The 16,772-nt window shown below is 58.6% G+C and overlaps 2 protein-coding genes across 2 annotated transcripts in view; one reads left to right on the top strand and one right to left on the bottom strand.

Annotated features, from left to right (window-relative positions):
• The window catches only part of LOC144737226 (uncharacterized), a 140,356-nt gene that overhangs the window by 4,679 nt on the left and 118,905 nt on the right, over window positions 1-16,772 (top strand). The gene's annotated exons all lie outside the window — the stretch shown is intronic.
• The window catches only part of LOC144737228 (mediator of RNA polymerase II transcription subunit 14-like), a 69,572-nt gene that overhangs the window by 10,830 nt on the left and 41,970 nt on the right, over window positions 1-16,772 (bottom strand). The window contains 11 exon segments of the mRNA XM_078619950.1: window positions 2,103-2,211; window positions 2,213-2,251; window positions 2,253-2,308; window positions 4,312-4,461; window positions 5,267-5,378; window positions 6,647-6,832; window positions 7,112-7,381; window positions 9,916-10,068; window positions 11,008-11,099; window positions 11,850-11,996; window positions 15,335-15,495. Coding sequence (XP_078476076.1) covers window positions 2,103-2,211; window positions 2,213-2,251; window positions 2,253-2,308; window positions 4,312-4,461; window positions 5,267-5,378; window positions 6,647-6,832; window positions 7,112-7,381; window positions 9,916-10,068; window positions 11,008-11,099; window positions 11,850-11,996; window positions 15,335-15,495 — 1,475 coding nt within the window.

Here is a 16,772-nt window from a genome sequence, read left to right as displayed (position 1 = left end):
AGAGGTGGTTGAGGTGGTTGAGGTGGTAAGAGGTGGTGGTGATGGGGGTGGTTGAGGTGGTAAGAGGTGGTGGTGATGGAGGTGGCTGAGGTGGTAAGAGGTGGTGGTGATGGAGGTGGTTGAGGTGGTTGAGGTGGTTGAGGTGGTGGTGATGGGGGTGGTTGAGGTGGTTGAGGTGGTAAGAGGTGGTGGTGATGGGGGTGGTTGAGGTGGTAAGAGGTGGTGGTGATGGGGGTGGTTGAGGTGGTAAGAGGTAGTGGTGATGGGGGTGGCTGAGGTGGTAAGAGGTGGTAAGAGGTGGTGGTGATAGAGGTGGTTGAGGTGGTTGAGGTGGTAAGAGGTGGTGGTGATGGGGGTGGTTGAGGTGGTAAGAGGTGGTGGTGATGGAGGTGGCTGAGGTGGTAAGAGGTGGTGGTGATGGAGGTGGTTGAGGTGGTTGAGGTGGTTGAGGTGGTGGTGATGGGGGTGGTTGAGGTGGTTGAGGTGGTAAGAGGTGGTGGTGATGGGGGTGGTTGAGGTGGTAAGAGGTGGTAAGAGGTGGTGGTGATGGGGGTGGACATGGTGTTGGTGGTGGTGATGGACATGGTGGTGGTGGTGGTGGACATGGTGTTGGTGGTGGTGGACATGGTGTTGGTGGTGTTGGTAGTGGTGGACATGGTGTTGGTGGTGGTGGTGATGGACATGGTGTTGGTGGTGGTGGTGGACATGGTGTTGGTGGTGGACATGGTGTTGGTGGTGTTGGTGGTGGACATGGTGTTGATGGTGTTGGTGCTGGTGGACATGGTGTTGGTGGTGTTGGTGGTGGTGGTGGACATGGTGTTGGTGGTGTTGGTGGTGATGGACATGGTGTTGGTGGTGTTGGTGGTGGTGGTGGTGTTGGTGGTGGTGGTGATGGACATGGTGTTGGTGGTGTTGGTGGTGGTGTTGGTGGTGATGGACATGGTGGACATGGTGTTGGTGGTGGTGTTGGTGGTGGTGTTGTTGGTGGTGTTGGTGGTGGTGGTGATGGACATGGTGTTGGTGGTGTTGGTGGTGGTGTTGGTGGTGGTGGTGGTGATGGACATGGTGGACATGGTGTTGGTGGTGGTGTTGGTGGTGTTGGTGGTGGTGGTGATGGACATGGTGTTGGTGGTGTTGGTGGTGGTGATGGACATGGTGGACATGGTGTTGGTGGTGGTGTTGTTGGTGGTGGTGGTGGTGTTGGTGGTGGTGGTGATGGACATGGTGTTGGTGGTGTTGGTGGTGGTGGTGGTGATGGACATGGTGTTGGTGGTGTTGGTGGTGGTGTTGGTGATGGTGGTGGTGATGGACATGGTGGACATGGTGTTGGTGGTGGTGTTGGTGTTGGTGGTGGTGTTGATGGACATGGTGTTGGTGGTGTTGTTGGTGGTGTTGGTGGTGTTGGTGGTGGTGTTGGTGGTGGTGGTGATGGACATGGTGTTGGTGGTGTTGGTGGTGTTGGTGGTGGTGGTGGTGATGGACATGGTGTTGGTGGTGTTGGTGGTGGTGTTGGTGGTGTTGGTGGTGTTGAGTGTGCACGGATAACCCTCGATTAGCCACAGGTCAACTCCTGATTACCCCCTCGCTGTTTTAGGCGGTAGCCAACCGTGCCAATTAGAAGTGATATTTGTTATCCCATAGCCTACCCCATAGGTTTCCCCATAGGTTACCTCATAGGTTACCCCATAGGTTACCCCATAGGTTACCCCATCGGTTTCCCCATAGTCTACCCCATAGGTTACCCCATAGGTTTCCCCATAGCCTACCCCATAGGTTTCCCCATAGGTTACCCCATAGGTTTCCCCATAGGTTACCTCATAGGTTACCCCATAGGTTACCCCATAGGTTACCCCATCGGTTTCCCCATAGTCTACCCCATAGGTTACCCCATAGGTTTCCCCATAGCCTACCCCATAGGTTTCCCCATAGGTTACCACATAGGTTACCCTATAGGTTTCCCCATAGTCTACCCCATAGGTTACCCCATAGGTTACCCCATAGGTTTCCCCATAGCCTACCCCATAGTCTACCCCATAGGTTACCCCATAGGTTACCCCATAGGTTTCCCCATAGGTTACCCCATAGCCTACCCCATAGGTTACCTGCGCGTGGTGAGTGCGTGGGGTCGGACACGGGCGAGTGGATGGAGGCCAGGGCGGGGGACAGGGCCCCCCCGATGCCGGAGAGGCGCGAGGCCGAGGGGGGGGCCCCCGCCCCCCGCCGAGGGGGAGCCGGGCCACCCGCCCCCCAGGCGCCCCCCCCCCCGGGGACATCATGGCCAGCGTGCCGGCGTACGGGGAGTTGCTGTCTGCACGCACGCACACAGGCAAAGGCACCCCCCGCCGTGATAGCCTCGACAGACCGCCGGGGCAAGTGGTGCGAAGGCTGCCGACACGGTGGCACGCGAGGGGGGGGTGGGTGGCCAGCACCACGCCCGGCCGCCTTTGTCTCCCCGGTGGCGATGTTTACTGCACTCCGCTACACCAGGGACTCATTTGAGGCTGAGTCGACCTAGGGCGGGAGGAAGGCCCAGACGACCGGCTTCAGAGAATTCTAATTAAGTGAGTTTCTCTGCTGCTATGAACTTCCCCGGGACGGTGATGACGACTGATGCCACCCGGCTCAGCAGCTGGTCATCGTGCGGGCAAAATAAACAAACAGCGACTTGCTTCCCATGATATTGTTTGATGTTGTTTGCAGCAAGAGCTTTATAGCTCTTCGGATTCCTCCTCCTGCAGTCAAGATAAACATTCTGAATCGAATATCCGCCCGGGGTCCGTATGGGCGCTGTGGGGGTCCTACCACACACACTCACACACACTCACACACACACTCACACACACTCACACACTCACAGACACACTCACACTCACACACACTCACACACACAGACACACTCACACACTCTCACACACTCACACACTCACAGACAGACACACACACACACTCACACACACACTCACACACTCACCCTCACACACTCACACTCACCCTCACACACTCACACACACAGACACACACAGACACACACAGACACACAGACACACTCACACACACGCTCACACACTCGCACACGCACACACACACACCCTCACACACGCACACCCTCACACGCACACACACACACACGCTCACACACACACACACACTCACACACACACACACTCACACACACACACAGACACACTAACACACTCTCACACACTCACACACTCACACTCACAAACACTCACACACTCACACACACTCACACACACCCACACACTCACACACACACTCACACACACCCTCACACTCACCCTCACACACTCACACTCACCCTCACACTCACCCTCACACACTCACACTCACCCTCACACACTCACACTCACCCTCACACACTCACACACACAGACACACACAGACACACACACACACTCACACACACACACAGACACGCTCACACACACGCTCACACACACACACACTCACACACGCTCACACACACACTCACACACGCTCACACACTCGCACACGCTCACACACACACACCCTCACACACGCACACCCTCACACGCACACACACACACGCTCACACACACGCTCACACACACACGCGCTCACACACACACGGGCGTCCGCCGCCCCGCCGCCGCTGCTGTGCGTCTGTGTGTGGTGGTGGTACCGTGTGGGCTGTTGAAGCTGCTGCTGCTGTGTCTGTGCGTGGTGGTGGTACCGTGTGGGCTGCTGAAGCTGCTGCTGCTGCGTCTGTGCGTGGTGGTGGTACCGTGTGGGCTGTTGAAGCTGCTGCTGCTGTGTCTGTGTGTCTGTGTGTGGTGGTGGTGGTACCGTGTAGGCTGCTGCTGCGTCTGTGTGTGGTGGTGGTACCGTGTGGGCTGTTGAAGCTGCTGCTGTGTCTGTGCGTGGCGGTGGTACCGTGTGGGCTGCTGAAGCTGCTGCTGCTGCGTCTGTGCGTGGTGGTGGTACCGTGTGGGCTGCTGAAGCTGCTGCTGCTGCGTCTGTGCGTGGTGGTGGTACCGTGTGGGCTGCTGAAGCTGCTGCTGCTGTGTCTGTGTGTCTGTGTGTGGTGGTGGTGGTACCGTGTAGGCTGCTGCTGCGTCTGTGTGTGGTGGTGGTACCGTGTGGGCTGTTGAAGCTGCTGCTGTGTCTGTGCGTGGCGGTGGTACCGTGTGGACTGGTACCGTGTGGGCTGGTACCGTGTGGGCTGGTACCGTGTGGACTGGTACCGTGTGGACTGGTACCGTGTGGGCTGGTACCGTGTGGTGGTGGTACCGTGTGGGCTGCTGCTGCGTCTGTGTGTGGCGGTGGTACCGTGTGGGCTGGTACCGTGTGGGCTGTTGAAGCCGGCCGAGGGCGGCATGTGGATGCCCAGCGAGGAGGGGGAGGGCGCCGGGCCGAAGGAGGCCGGCGAGGGGATGCGCAGAGCGCCGCCTCCCGGGGAGCTGGCAGGGAGCAGCGTCGCTGCACGGGGGGGGGGGCATGGGGGGGGGGGCACGGGGGGGGGGGGCACGGGGGGGGGAGGGGGGGCACGGGGGGGGGGGGGCACGGGGGGGGGCACGGGGGGGGGCACGGGGGGAGGGGAGTGAGGGTGGTTGATCGTCAGGGAAGGTTAATCAACAGCTCTCCCCCATGCTCCACTGGCGTGGTGCAGTGTGATGGAGTGTGGTGTAGTGTAGGGTGGGGTAGGGTGGTGTAGTGTGGTGTAGGGCGGTGTGGTGTAGGGTAGTGTAGTGTGGTGTAGGGTGGTGTAGTGTGGTGTAGGGTAGTGTGGTGCAATGTGGGGTGGTGTAGGGTGGTGTAGTGTGGTGTAGGGTGGTGTGGTGTAGGGTGGTGTAGTGCGGTGTAGTGTGGTGTAAGGTAGTGTGGTGTAGGGTGGTGTGGTGTGGTGTAGGGTGGTGTAGTGTGGTGTAGGGTAGTGTGGTGCAATGTGGGGTGGTGTAGGGTGGTGTAGTGTGGTGTAGGGTGGTGTGGTGTAGGGTGGTGTAGTGCGGTGTAGTGTGGTGTAAGGTAGTGTGGTGTAGGGTGGTGTGGTGTGGTGTAGGGTGGTGTAGTGTGGTGTAGGGTAGTGTGGTGCAATGTGGGGTGGTGTAGGGTGGTGTAGTGTGGTGTAGGGTGGTGTGGTGTAGGGTGGTGTAGTGCGGTGTAGTGTGGTGTAAGGTAGTGTGGTGTAGGGTGGTGTGGTGTAGTGCGGTGTAGTGTGGTGTAAGGTAGTGTGGTGTAGGGTGGTGTGGTGTAGTGTGGTGTAGTGCGGTGTTGGGGTCTTCACCGGGTGAGGGAGTGGGGATCATGGGAGCCGGGGAGGGAGTGACCCCGCCGTGGTAGGGGGGAGCGGGGGGTGAGGCGAGGGGGTACGGCCCTGAGGGGGTCTTGCCAAAGCCCTGCACACGCGGACAAACACACGGAGACACGGGGAGACACGGGGAGACACGAGGAGACACGGGGGGACAAGGGGAGACACGGGGAGACACGGGGAGACATGGTGACACACGGGGAGACAGGGAGACAGGGAGACATGGTGACACACGGGGAGACAGGGAAACACGGGGAGACACGGGGAGACACGGGGAGACATGGTGACACACGGGGAGACACAGGGACAGACGGGGAGTTATGTATTTCTCCACATGTCTCAGTGAGCACCTCCGGCAGGCAAGGCTGCGTTGGCTGAGTCAAGTAGTCCGCATGCCCAGCCACCGCATGCCCCAGGAGTTTCTGTTTAGCCGTATCGAGGGGGCTAAATGGGCGCGGCACGGGCTGGAGAAGAGATGGAGTGATGTGGTACAGGAGGACGTGGAGCTGAGTGGACTTGCCGATGACTGATACCAGCGGTGCCAATATCGGCCTCTGCGGAGGAGGCTCGTGAAGGACGCTACTGGGCAGTTAGGAGGCAGTCGCCCTCCAACAACAACGGAGGGCGGAGGAGCGACGCTCACAACAATAAGCAGAGCGCCGGGTGGCTAAAGCACAGCAAGTTGGCACAGTAGGGGGTACAGGTGGTGCATCTGCCAGTCATCTCAGTCAGTCAACCCATGGCACCTGGGTCTACATCGTGACATCCTGTTAGCGAGCCTTCAACAAATCGCGCAGCCTAAAAGTGCACCTAGCCTGGCACAAGCGTCGTGGTGGCCCGCATGGCGGCTGTTGTTGTTGTGACTGTCACTGTGTAAGTGGCCGTGTGAGTGAGTGACTGAGTGGGTGACTGAGTGGGTGACTGTGTGAGTGACTGTGTGAGTGAGTGACTGAGTGAGTGAGCGTGTGAGTGAGTGAGCGTGTGTATGAGTGAGTGAGTGTGTGAGTGAGTGACTGAGTGAGTGAGTGACTGAGTGAGTGAGTGACTGTGTGAGTGAGTGAGTGGCTGTGTGAGTGAGTGACTGTGTGAGTGAGTGACTGTGTGAGTGAGTGACTGAGTGAGTGTATGAGTGAGTGTATGAGTGAGTGTGTGAGTGACTGTGTGAGTGAGTGACTGAGTGAGTGAGCGTGTGAGTGAGTGAGCGTGTGTATGAGTGAGTGAGTGTGTGACTGTGTGAGTGACTGTGAGAGTGAGTGAGTGACTGAATGAGTGAGTGTGTGAGTGACTGTGAGAGTGAGTGTATGAGTGAGTGTATGAGTGAGTATGTGAGTGAGTGACTGAGTGAGTGATTGACACCTGGGCTCCGTGCTGCTGTGAGCCCGTGGAGCTCTGCGTGGGGGTCTGCTGGGCTCCCGGGGGGGGCTGTGTGGACAGGAAGGTGTCCGTGGGGTCCCCCCCCACGGGCGACGGGGGGTTGTCGTCTTCATTGACGGAGCGCCGCCGAGCCTCCAGGCTACTGTCCACGAACATTGTGAGGAACGTCTGGGGGGGGGTGGGGGGGGGTGGGGGGGTGGGGGTGGGGTGGGGGGGTGGGAGTCGGGGGGGTGGGGGGTGGGGGGGGGTCACGGGAAGCCGTAAACACCATCACCATCTCTCCCCATGTCTCTCCCCACCTCCCCGACCATCTCCCCCCCAGCCCCTCACATTGGGTCCTGGTGCCTGTGTGCAGGCCCCCCACGATCTTGCTGCTGCTGCAGCTGCAGACTCCCTCTCCCCACGTCTCCCTCTCCCCATCTGCCACCACCTCCCCACGGCCCTCACCTTGAGTCCTGGGGCGGGCGTGAACCCCTCCACGATCTTGCTGCTGTCAAAGAGGCTGTAGGCGCCGTCCCGCACGGCCACGGCGCCGCGCGCCTTGCAGTGGATGTCCACGCAGTAGGTGCTGCGGAAGGCGAGGCGCACGTGGGTAGGCGACTGGGGCAGGATGGTGAAGCACTGGAAGGCCGTGCTGGGCCGCTGGGACAGGCCCAGCATGGGCACCGTGGGCAGCTTGTTGATGGCGTTCAGAGGATTCTGGGTGTCGTACAGGATCTGGGTTGGGGGGGGTGGGTGAGTATCGGTGGGTTAGTGTGGGTGAGTGTGAGTGGTGAGTGTGAGTGGTGAGTGTGTGAGTGTGAGTGGTGAGTGTGAGTGGTGAGTGTGAGTGGTGAGTGTGAGTGGTGAGTGGTGAGTGTGAGTGCTGAATGGTGAGTGTGAGTGGTGAGTGTGAGTGGTGAGTGTGAGTGGTGAGTGTGTGAGTGGTGAGTGGTGAGTGTGAGTGGTGAGTGTGAGTGTGTGTGAGTAGGTGAGTGTGAGTGGTGAGTGTGAGTGGTGAGTGTGAGTGTGTGAGTGGTGAGTGGTGAGTGGTGAGTGTGAGTGGTGAGTGTGTGTGAGTAGGTGAGTGTGTGTGAGTAGGTGAGTGTGAGTGGTGAGTGTGAGTGGTGAGTGTGTGAGTGATGAGTGTGTGAGTGTGAGTGGTGAGTGTGTGAGTGTGTGAGTGTGAGTGGTGAGTGGTGAGTGTGAGTGGTGAGTGTGTGAGTGGTGAGTGTGAGTGGTGAGTGGTGAGTGTGAGTGGTGAGTGTGAGTGTGTGTGAGTAGGTGAGTGTGAGTGGTGAGTGTGAGTGTGTGAGTGGTGAGTGGTGAGTGTGAGTGGTGAGTGTGAGTGTGTGTGAGTAGGTGAGTGTGTGTGAGTAGGTGAGTGTGAGTGGTGAGTGTGAGTGGTGAGTGTGTGAGTGGTGAGTGTGTGAGTGGTGAGTGTGTGAGTGTGTGAGTGTGAGTGGTGAGTGTGAGTGGTGAGTGTGTGAGTGGTGAGTGTGAGTGGTGAGTGGTGAGTGGTGAGTGTGAGTGGTGAGTGAGTGGTGAGTGTGAGTGAGTGGTGAGTGTGTGAGTGAGTGGTCAGTGAGTGGTGAGTGTGAGTGAGTGGTGAGTGAGTGGTGAGTGTGTGAGTGAGTGGTGAGTGTGAGTGAGTGGTGAGTGAGTGGTGAGTGTGTGAGTGGTGAGTGGTGAGTGTGAGTGGTGAGTGTGAGTGGTGAGTGTGAGTGGTGAGTGGTGAGTGTGAGTGTGAGTGGTGAGTGGTGAGTGGTGAGTGTGAGTGTGAGTGGTGTGTGTGAGTGGTGAGTGGTGAGTGTGAGTGGTGAGTGTGAGTGAGTGTGAGTGAGTGTGAGTGAGTGGTGAGTGAGTGGTGAGTGTGAGTGAGTGGTGAGTGTGAGTGTGTGTGAGTGGTGAGTGAGTGGTGAGTGTGTGTGTGAGTCTGTGAGTGGTGAGTGGTGAGTGTGAGTGAGTGGTGAGTGAGTGGTGAGTGAGTGGTGAGTGTGTGTGTGAGTCTGTGAGTGTGAGTGGTGAGTGTGAGTGAGTGGTGAGTGTGTGTGTGAGTCTGTGAGTGTGAGTGGTCAGTGTGAGTGAGTGGTGAGTGAGTGGTGAGTGAGTGGTGAGTGTGTGTGTGAGTCTGTGAGTGTGAGTGGTGAGTGTGAGTGAGTGGTGAGTGAGTGGTAAGTGAGTGGTGAGTGTGTGTGTGAGTCTGTGAGTGTGAGTGGTGAGTGTGAGTGAGTGGTGAGTGAGTGGTGAGTGAGTGGTGAGTGTGTGTGTGAGTCTGTGAGTGTGAGTGGTGAGTGTGAGTGAGTGGTGAGTGAGTGGTGAGTGAGTGGTGAGTGTGAGTGGTGAGTGAGTGGTGAGTGGTGAGTGTGGTGAGTGAGTGGTGAGTGTGGTGAGTGAGTGAGTGAGTGGTGAGTGTGGTGAGTGAGTGGTGAGTGTGAGTGGTGAGTGTGAGTGAGTGGTGAGTGTGAGTGGTGAGTGAGTGGTGAGTGTGAGTGAGTGGTGAGTGTGAGTGGTGAGTGTGAGTGTTGAGTGTGAGTGGTGAGTGTGAGTGGTGAGTGTGAGTGAGTGGTGAGTGTGAGTGGTGAGTGTGAGTGGTGAGTGTGAGTGGTGAGTGTGAGTGAGTGGTGAGTGTGAGTGAGTGGTGAGTGTGAGTGGTGAGTGAGTGGTGAGTGTGAGTGAGTGGTGAGTGTGAGTGGTGAGTGTGAGTGGTGAGTGTGAGTGGTGAGTGTAAGTGAGTGGTGAGTGTGAGTGAGTGGTGAGTGTGAGTGAGTGGTGAGTGAGTGGTGAGTGGTGAGTGTGAGTGGTGAGTGTCACCTGCAGGAGGTGAGCCAGGCTGGGCCTGTGTGTGAAGGCTTCCACCAGCTGGTGCAGGATGATGTTGTGTGTGAGTGGTGAGTGTGAGTGGTGAGTGTGAGTGGTGAGTGGTGAGTGAGTGAGTGAGTGGTGAGTGAGTGGTGAGTGAGTGGTGAGTGGTGAGTGGTGAGTGAGTGGTGAGTGGTGAGTGTGAGTGAGTGAGTGAGTGGTGAGTGTGGTGAGTGAGTGGTGAGTGTGAGTGGTGAGTGTGAGTGGTGAGTGAGTGGTGAGTGAGTGGTGAGTGAGTGGTGAGTGTGAGTGGTGAGTGTGAGTGAGTGGTGAGTGTGAGTGAGTGGTGAGTGAGTGGTGAGTGTGAGTGAGTGGTGAGTGTGAGTGGTGAGTGTGAGTGGTGAGTGTGAGTGGTGAGTGAGTGGTGAGTGAGTGGTGAGTGAGTGGTGAGTGTGAGTGGTGAGTGTCACCTGTAGGAGGTGAGCCAGGCTGGGCCTGTGGGTGAAGGCTTCCACCAGCTGGTGCAGGATGATGTTGTGGCAGTTGCTGGAGCCCGAGTTGGGCCCCACGGTGCCCAGCGCCAGCTGGAACTTGTGGGCAGTGGGCAGCCACTGCACGCTGATCTGTGGGGCAGCCAAAACCACCACAGCCACAACAACCACCACCACCACAACAACCACATTAACGACAACAAATATAACCGCAACCACAACCATAACCACCACAACCACCACCACCACAACAACCAGATTAATCACAACAAACATAACCGCAACCACAACCATAACCACCACAACCATCACCACCGCAACAACCATCACTACATCAGCAACCATCACAACAACCATCACAATCACCACAATAACCACCACCACATCCATCACAACGAACATCAACAACCATCACAACCACCATATCAACAACCATCACAACCACCATATCAAAAACCATAAATACCACTACAAAAATCATACTGAGGAGGTGGTGAGTGGTGAGTGAGTGAGCGGTGAGTGAGTGGTGAGTGAGCGGTGAGTGAGCGGTGAGTGAGTGGTGAGTGAGTGGTGAGTGAGTGGTGAGTGAGTGAGTGGTGAGTGAGTGAGTGGTGAGTGAATTGTGAGTGAGTGGGTGGTGGGTGAGTGAATTGTGAGTGAGTGGTGAGTGAGTGGTGAGTGGTGAGTGAGTGGTGAGTGAGTGAGTGGTGAGTGAGTGGTGAGTGAGTGAGTGGTGAGTGAGTGGTGAGTGAGTGGTGAGTGAGTGAGTGAGTGGTCAGTGAGTGAGTGGTGAGTGAGTGGTGAGTGAGTGGTGAGTGGTGAGTGAGTGGTGAGTGAGTGGTGAGTGGTGAGTGAGTGGTGAGTGAGTGGTGAGTGAGTGGTCAGTGAGTGAGTGGTGAGTGAGTGGTGAGTGAGTGGTGAGTGAGTGGTCAGTGAGTGAGTGGTGAGTGAGTGGTGAGTGAGTGGTCAGTGAGTGAGTGGTGAGTGAGTGGTGAGTGAGTGGTCAGTGAGTGAGTGGTGAGTGAGTGGTGAGTGAGTGGTGAGTGGTGAGTGAGTGAGTGGTGAGCGTACCGAGCTGCCCTTGTTGGGTCCGTAACACAGCACGAGCTTCTTGTAGGTGTAAGTCCGCACCTCCGCAAACTGACTGAAGTGAATAGTCGTCTCTACAACAACAACAGCCACAACAATCGATACAACAGCCACAACAATCGATACAACAGCCACAACCACCACTACAAACACAACCACTAGAACGATCACTCGGGTGAGCTAATGAGTAAGCGAGTAAGTGAGCGAGTGACTGAGCGAGTGAGTGAATGAGCGAGCGAGTGAGTGACTGAGCGAGTGAGCGAGTGACTGAGCGAGTGAGCGAGCGAGTGACTGAGCGAGTGAGTGAGCGAGTGACTGAGCGAGTGAGCGAGCGAGTGACTGAGCGAGTGAGTGACTGAGCGAGTGAGCGAGTGACTGAGCGAGTGAGTGACTGAGCGAGTGAGTGACTGAGCGAGTGAGCGAGCGAGTGACTGAGCGAGCGAGTGACTGAGTGAGTGAGCGAGCGAGTGACTGAGCGAGTGACTGAGCGAGTGAACGACTGAGCGTGAGTGACTGAGTGAGTGAGCGAGCGAGCGAGTGAGTGAGCGAGTGAGTGAATGAGCGAGTGACTGAGTGAGTGAGCGAGCGAGTGACTGAGCGAGTGACTGAGCGAGTGAACGACTGAGCGTGAGTGACTGAGTGAGTGAGCGAGCGAGCAAGTGAGCGAGTGACTGAGTGAGTGACTGAGCGAGTGAGTGACTGAGCGAGTGAGCGAGCGAGCGACTGAGCGAGTGAGCGAGTGACTGAGCGAGCGAGCGGTCGAGTGAGTAAGCGAGCAATTGAGTGAACGAGTGAGTGACCGAGCGAGCGAACGGGCGACTCACCGTGCAGCGTGTGAGAGAAGTCCAGCACGCAGCTGTAGAGGCGTGAGATGGAGCGCCAGTCGTCCAGGAACGCATGGAGCACGCGGCGGCTCCCGGCCGGCTGTGCCGGGGGGCTCTCGTAGGTGAGGTAGACGCGGCGCACGGGGCCTGCCGCACACAGACACAGAACCCCCCCCACCGTGTAGCCTCACTAACACTGCAGGGGCAAGTGCTGTGAGCGAGTAGCAGCATCGCCTACGAAGGCCGGCACTGTGGGGGGTGGGTTGCCAGCATTACCAGCAGTATCACCACCACTATCACCACCACCACTACAATCACCACCACTATCACCACCACCACCACTATCACCACCACCACTATCACCACCACCACTACCACCACCATCATCACCACCATCATCACCACCATCATCACCACCATCATCACCACCACTATCACCACCACCACTACTATCACCACCACTACCACCACCACTATCACCACCACCACCACTATCACCACCACCACCACTATCACCACCACCACCACTATCACCACCACCACCACTATCACCACCACCACTACCACCACCACTATCACCACCATCATCACCACCATCATCACCACCACTACCACCACCACCACCACTATCACCACCACTATCACCACCACCACTACTATCACCACCACTACCACCACCACTATCACCACCACCACCACTATCACCACCACTACCACCACCACTATCACCACCACCACTATCACCACCACTACAATCACCACCACAATCACCACCACTATCACCACCACTACTATCACCACCACCACTATCACCACCACTATCACCACCACCACTATCACCACCACCACTACCACCACCACCACTATCACCACCACTACTATCACCACAACCACCACCATCACCACCACCACCACTATCACTACCACCACCACCACTACCACCAGCACCCCGTGTAGCCAGGCACAGACTGTGAGGGCAAGTGCTGCTAGTAGCAAGTAGCAGCGGCACAGCCGATGGAGGTCGGCACTGTGGCACACGAGGGGGGTCCAGCCCCACGCACGCCCCGGGGGGCGTCGTCTCCATTGTGCCGGGGGGGGCGGGGGGGGCGGGGGGGGGGGCGGGGGGGGGGGCTGTGGACGGGCCGGCGGTGACGCCCCGACTCCACTGGGTGCAGTGCGGAGTGTGAGGTGCTGTGTGGTGGGTACCCTGCTCTCTGTGTGAGTGTGAGGTGCTGTGTGGTGGGTACCCTGCTCTCTGTGTGTGTGTGGTGCTGTGTGGTGGGTACCCTGCTCTCTGTGTGTGTGTGGTGCTGTGTGGTGGGTACCCTGCTCTCTGTGTGAGTGTGTGTGGTGCTGTGTGGTGGGTACCCTGCTCTCTGTGTGAGTGTGTGTGGTGCTGTGTGATGGGTACCCTGCTCTCTGTGTGTGTGTGTGAGGTGCTGTGTGGTGGGTACCCTGCTCTCTGTGTGAGTGTGTGTGGTGCTGTGTGGTGGGTACCCTGCTCTCTGTGTGAGTGTGTGAGGTGCTGTGTGGTGGGTACCCTGCTCTCTGTGTGAGTGTGAGGTGCTGTGTGGTGGGTACCCTGCTCTCTGTGTGTGTGTGTGTGTGAGGTGCTGTGTGGTGGGTACCCTGCTCTCTGTGTGTGTGTGGTGCTGTGTGGTGGGTACCCTGCTCTCTGTGTGAGTGTGTGAGGTGCTGTGTGGTGGGTACCCTGCTCTCTGTGTGTGTGTGTGAGGTGCTGTGTGGTGGGTACCCTGCTCTCTGTGTGAGTGTGAGGTGCTGTGTGGTGGGTACCCTGCTCTGTGTGTGTGTGTGTGTGAGGTGCTGTGTGGTGGGTACCCTGCTCTCTGTGTGTGTGTGGTGCTGTGTGGTGGGTACCCTGCTCTCTGTGTGTGTGTGTGTGAGGTGCTGTGTGGTGGGTACCCTGCTCTCTGTGTGTGTGTGAGGTGCTGTGTGGTGGGTACCCTGCTCTCTGTGTGTGTGTGTGTGAGGTGCTGTGTGGTGGGTACCCTGCTCTCTGTGTGTGTGTGAGGTGCTGTGTGGTGGGTACCCTGCTCTCTGTGTGTGTGTGTGAGGTGCTGTGTGGTGGGTACCCTGCTCTGTGTGTGTGTGTGTGAGGTGCTGTGTGGTGGGTACCCTGCTCTCTGTGTGAGTGTGAGGTGCTGGGTGGTGGGTACCCTGCTCTCTGTGTGTGTGAGGTGCTGTGTGGTGGGTACCCTGCTCTCTGTGTGTGTGTGAGGTGCTGTGTGGTGGGTACCCTGCTCTCTGTGTGTGTGTGTGAGGTGCTGTGTGGTGGGTACCCTGCTCTCTGTGTGTGTGTGAGGTGCTGTGTGGTGGGTACCCTGCTCTCTGTGTGTGTGTGTGTGTGAGGTGCTGTGTGGTGGGTACCCTGCTCTCTGTGTGAGTGTGAGGTGCTGTGTGGTGGGTACCCTGCTCTCTGTGTGTGTGAGGTGCTGTGTGGTGGGTACCCTGCTCTCTGTGTGTGTGTGAGGTGCTGTGTGGTGGGTACCCTGCTCTCTGTGTGTGTGTGGTGCTGTGTGGTGGGTACCCTGCTCTCTGTGTGAGTGTGAGGTGCTGTGTGGTGGGTACCCTGCTCTCTGTGTGTGTGTGGTGCTGTGTGGTGGGTACCCTGCTCTCTGTGTGAGTGTGAGGTGCTGTGTGGTGGGTACCCTGCTCTCTGTGTGTGTGTGTGGTGCTGTGTGGTGGGTACCCTGCTCTCTGTGTGTGTGTGGTGCTGTGTGGTGGGTACCCTGCTCTCTGTGTGAGTGTGTGGTGCTGTGTGGTGGGTACCCTGCTCTCTGTGTGAGTGTGTGGTGCTGTGTGGTGGGTACCCTGCTCTCTGTGTGAGTGTGTGGTGCTGTGTGGTGGGTACCCTGCTCTCTGTGTGTGTGTGGTGCTGTGTGGTGGGTACCCTGCTCTCTGTGTGTGTGTGTGTGGTGCTGTGTGGTGGGTACCCTGCTCTGTGTGTGTGTGGTGCTGTGTGGTGGGTACCCTGCTCTCTGTGTGTGTGTGTGGTGCTGTGTGGTGGGTACCCTGCTCTCTGTGTGAGTGTGTGGTGCTGTGTGGTGGGTACCCTGCTCTCTGTGTGAGTGTGTGGTGCTGTGTGGTGGGTACCCTGTTCTCTGTGTGAGTGTGTGGTGCTGTGTGGTGGGTACCCTGCTCTCTGTGTGAGTGTGTGGTGCTGTGTGGTGGGTACCCTGCTCTCTGTGTGAGTGTGTGGTGCTGTGTGGTGGGTACCCTGCTCTCTGTGTGAGTGTGAGGTGCTGTGTGGTGGGTACCCTGCTCTCTGTGTGAGTGTGTGGTGCTGTGTGGTGGGTACCCTGCTCTCTGTGTGAGTGTGTGGTGCTGTGTGGTGGGTACCCTGCTCTCTGTGTGAGTGTAGTGCTGTGTGGTGCTGTGTGTGTGTGGTGCTGTGTGGTGCTGTGTGTGTGTGGTGCTGTGTGGTACTGTGTGTGGTGCTGTGTGTGGTGCTGTGTGGGCTGTACCCTGCTCTCTGGGCGAGGTGCTGTGCACGGGGCAGCCTGTGAATGCCAGCTCCACCAGCCAGGTGCGGTTGTTGCGGCCCTGCAACCGCATGGTGCAGTCCAGCAGCGAGCGCTCCAGCTCGCCACGCGCCTCCACGCCCACCTCCATGCACGGCGGGATCCTGCAGCAGGGACAACGCGGCAGCGGCACACAGCGGGGAGCAGCATGCAGCAGGGAGCAGCAGAGAGCAGCAGCAGCAGGGAGCAACAGGGAGCAGCAGGGAGCAGCAGGGAGCAGCAGGGAGCAGCAGGGAGCAGCAGAGAGCAGCAGCAGCAGGGAGCAACAGGGAGCAGCAGGGAGCAGCAGGGAGCAGGAGGGAGCAGCAGGGAGCAGCAGGGAGCAGGAGGGAGCAGCAGCAGCAGGGAGCAACAGGGAGCAGGAGGGAGCAGCAGGGAGCAGGAGGGAGCAGCAGCAGCAGGGAGCAACAGGGAGCAGGAGGGAGCAGCAGGGAGCAGGAGGGAGCAGCAGCAGCAGGGAGCAACAGGGAGCAGGAGGGAGCAGCAGGGAGCAGCAGGGAGCAGCAGCAGCAGGGAGCAGCAGGGAGCAGCAGGGAGCAGCAGGGAGCAGCAGCAGCAGGGAGCAACAGGGAGCAGCAGGGAGCAGCAGCAGCAGGGAGCAGCAGGGAGCAGCAGGGAGCAGCAGGGAGCAGTAGGGAGCAGCAGGGAGCAGCAGCAGCAGGGAGCAACAGGGAGCAGGAGGGAGCAGCAGCAACAGGGAGCAGCAGGGAGCAGCAGGGAGCAGCAGCAGCAGGGAGCAACAGGGAGCAGCAGGGAGCAGCAGCAGCAGGGAACAACAGGGAGCAGCAGGGAGCAGCAGCAGCAGGGAGCAGCAGGGAGCAGCAGGGAGCAACAGGGAGCAGGAGGGAGCAGCAGCAACAGGGAGCAGCAGGGAGCAGCAGGGAGCAGCAGCAGCAGGGAGCAACAGGGAGCAGCAGGGAGCAGGAGGGAGCAGCAGCAGCAGGGAGCAACAGGGAGCAGGAGGGAGCAGCAGCAGCAGGGAGCAACAGGGAGCAGGAGGGAGCAGCAGGGAGCAGCATGCAGCAGGGAGCAGCAGGGAGCAGCATGGAGCAGCAGGGAGCAGCATGGAGCAGCAGGGAGCAGGAGGGAGCAGCAGGGAGCAGCATGCAGCAGGGAGCAGCAGGGAGCAGCAGGGAGCAGGAGGGAGCAGCAGGGAGCAGCAGGGAGCAGCATGCAGCAGGGAGCAGCAGGGAGCAGCAGGGAGCAGGAGGGAGCAGCAGGGAGCAGCAGGGAGCAGCATGCAGCAGGGAGCAGGAGGGAGCAGCAGGGAGCAGCATGCAGCAGGGAGCAGCAGGGAGCAGCAGGGAGCAGCAGGGAGCAGCAGGGAGCAGCATGCAGCAGGGAGCAGGAGGGAGCAGCAGGGAGCAGCATGCAGCAGGGA

This window comes from Lampetra planeri, chromosome 66 (assembly GCF_965212315.1).
Source record: "Lampetra planeri chromosome 66, kcLamPlan1.2.h2, whole genome shotgun sequence".
Classification (NCBI taxonomy): domain Eukaryota; kingdom Metazoa; phylum Chordata; class Hyperoartia; order Petromyzontiformes; family Petromyzontidae; genus Lampetra; species Lampetra planeri.
This window is presented reverse-complemented; position numbering and strand designations above follow the sequence as displayed.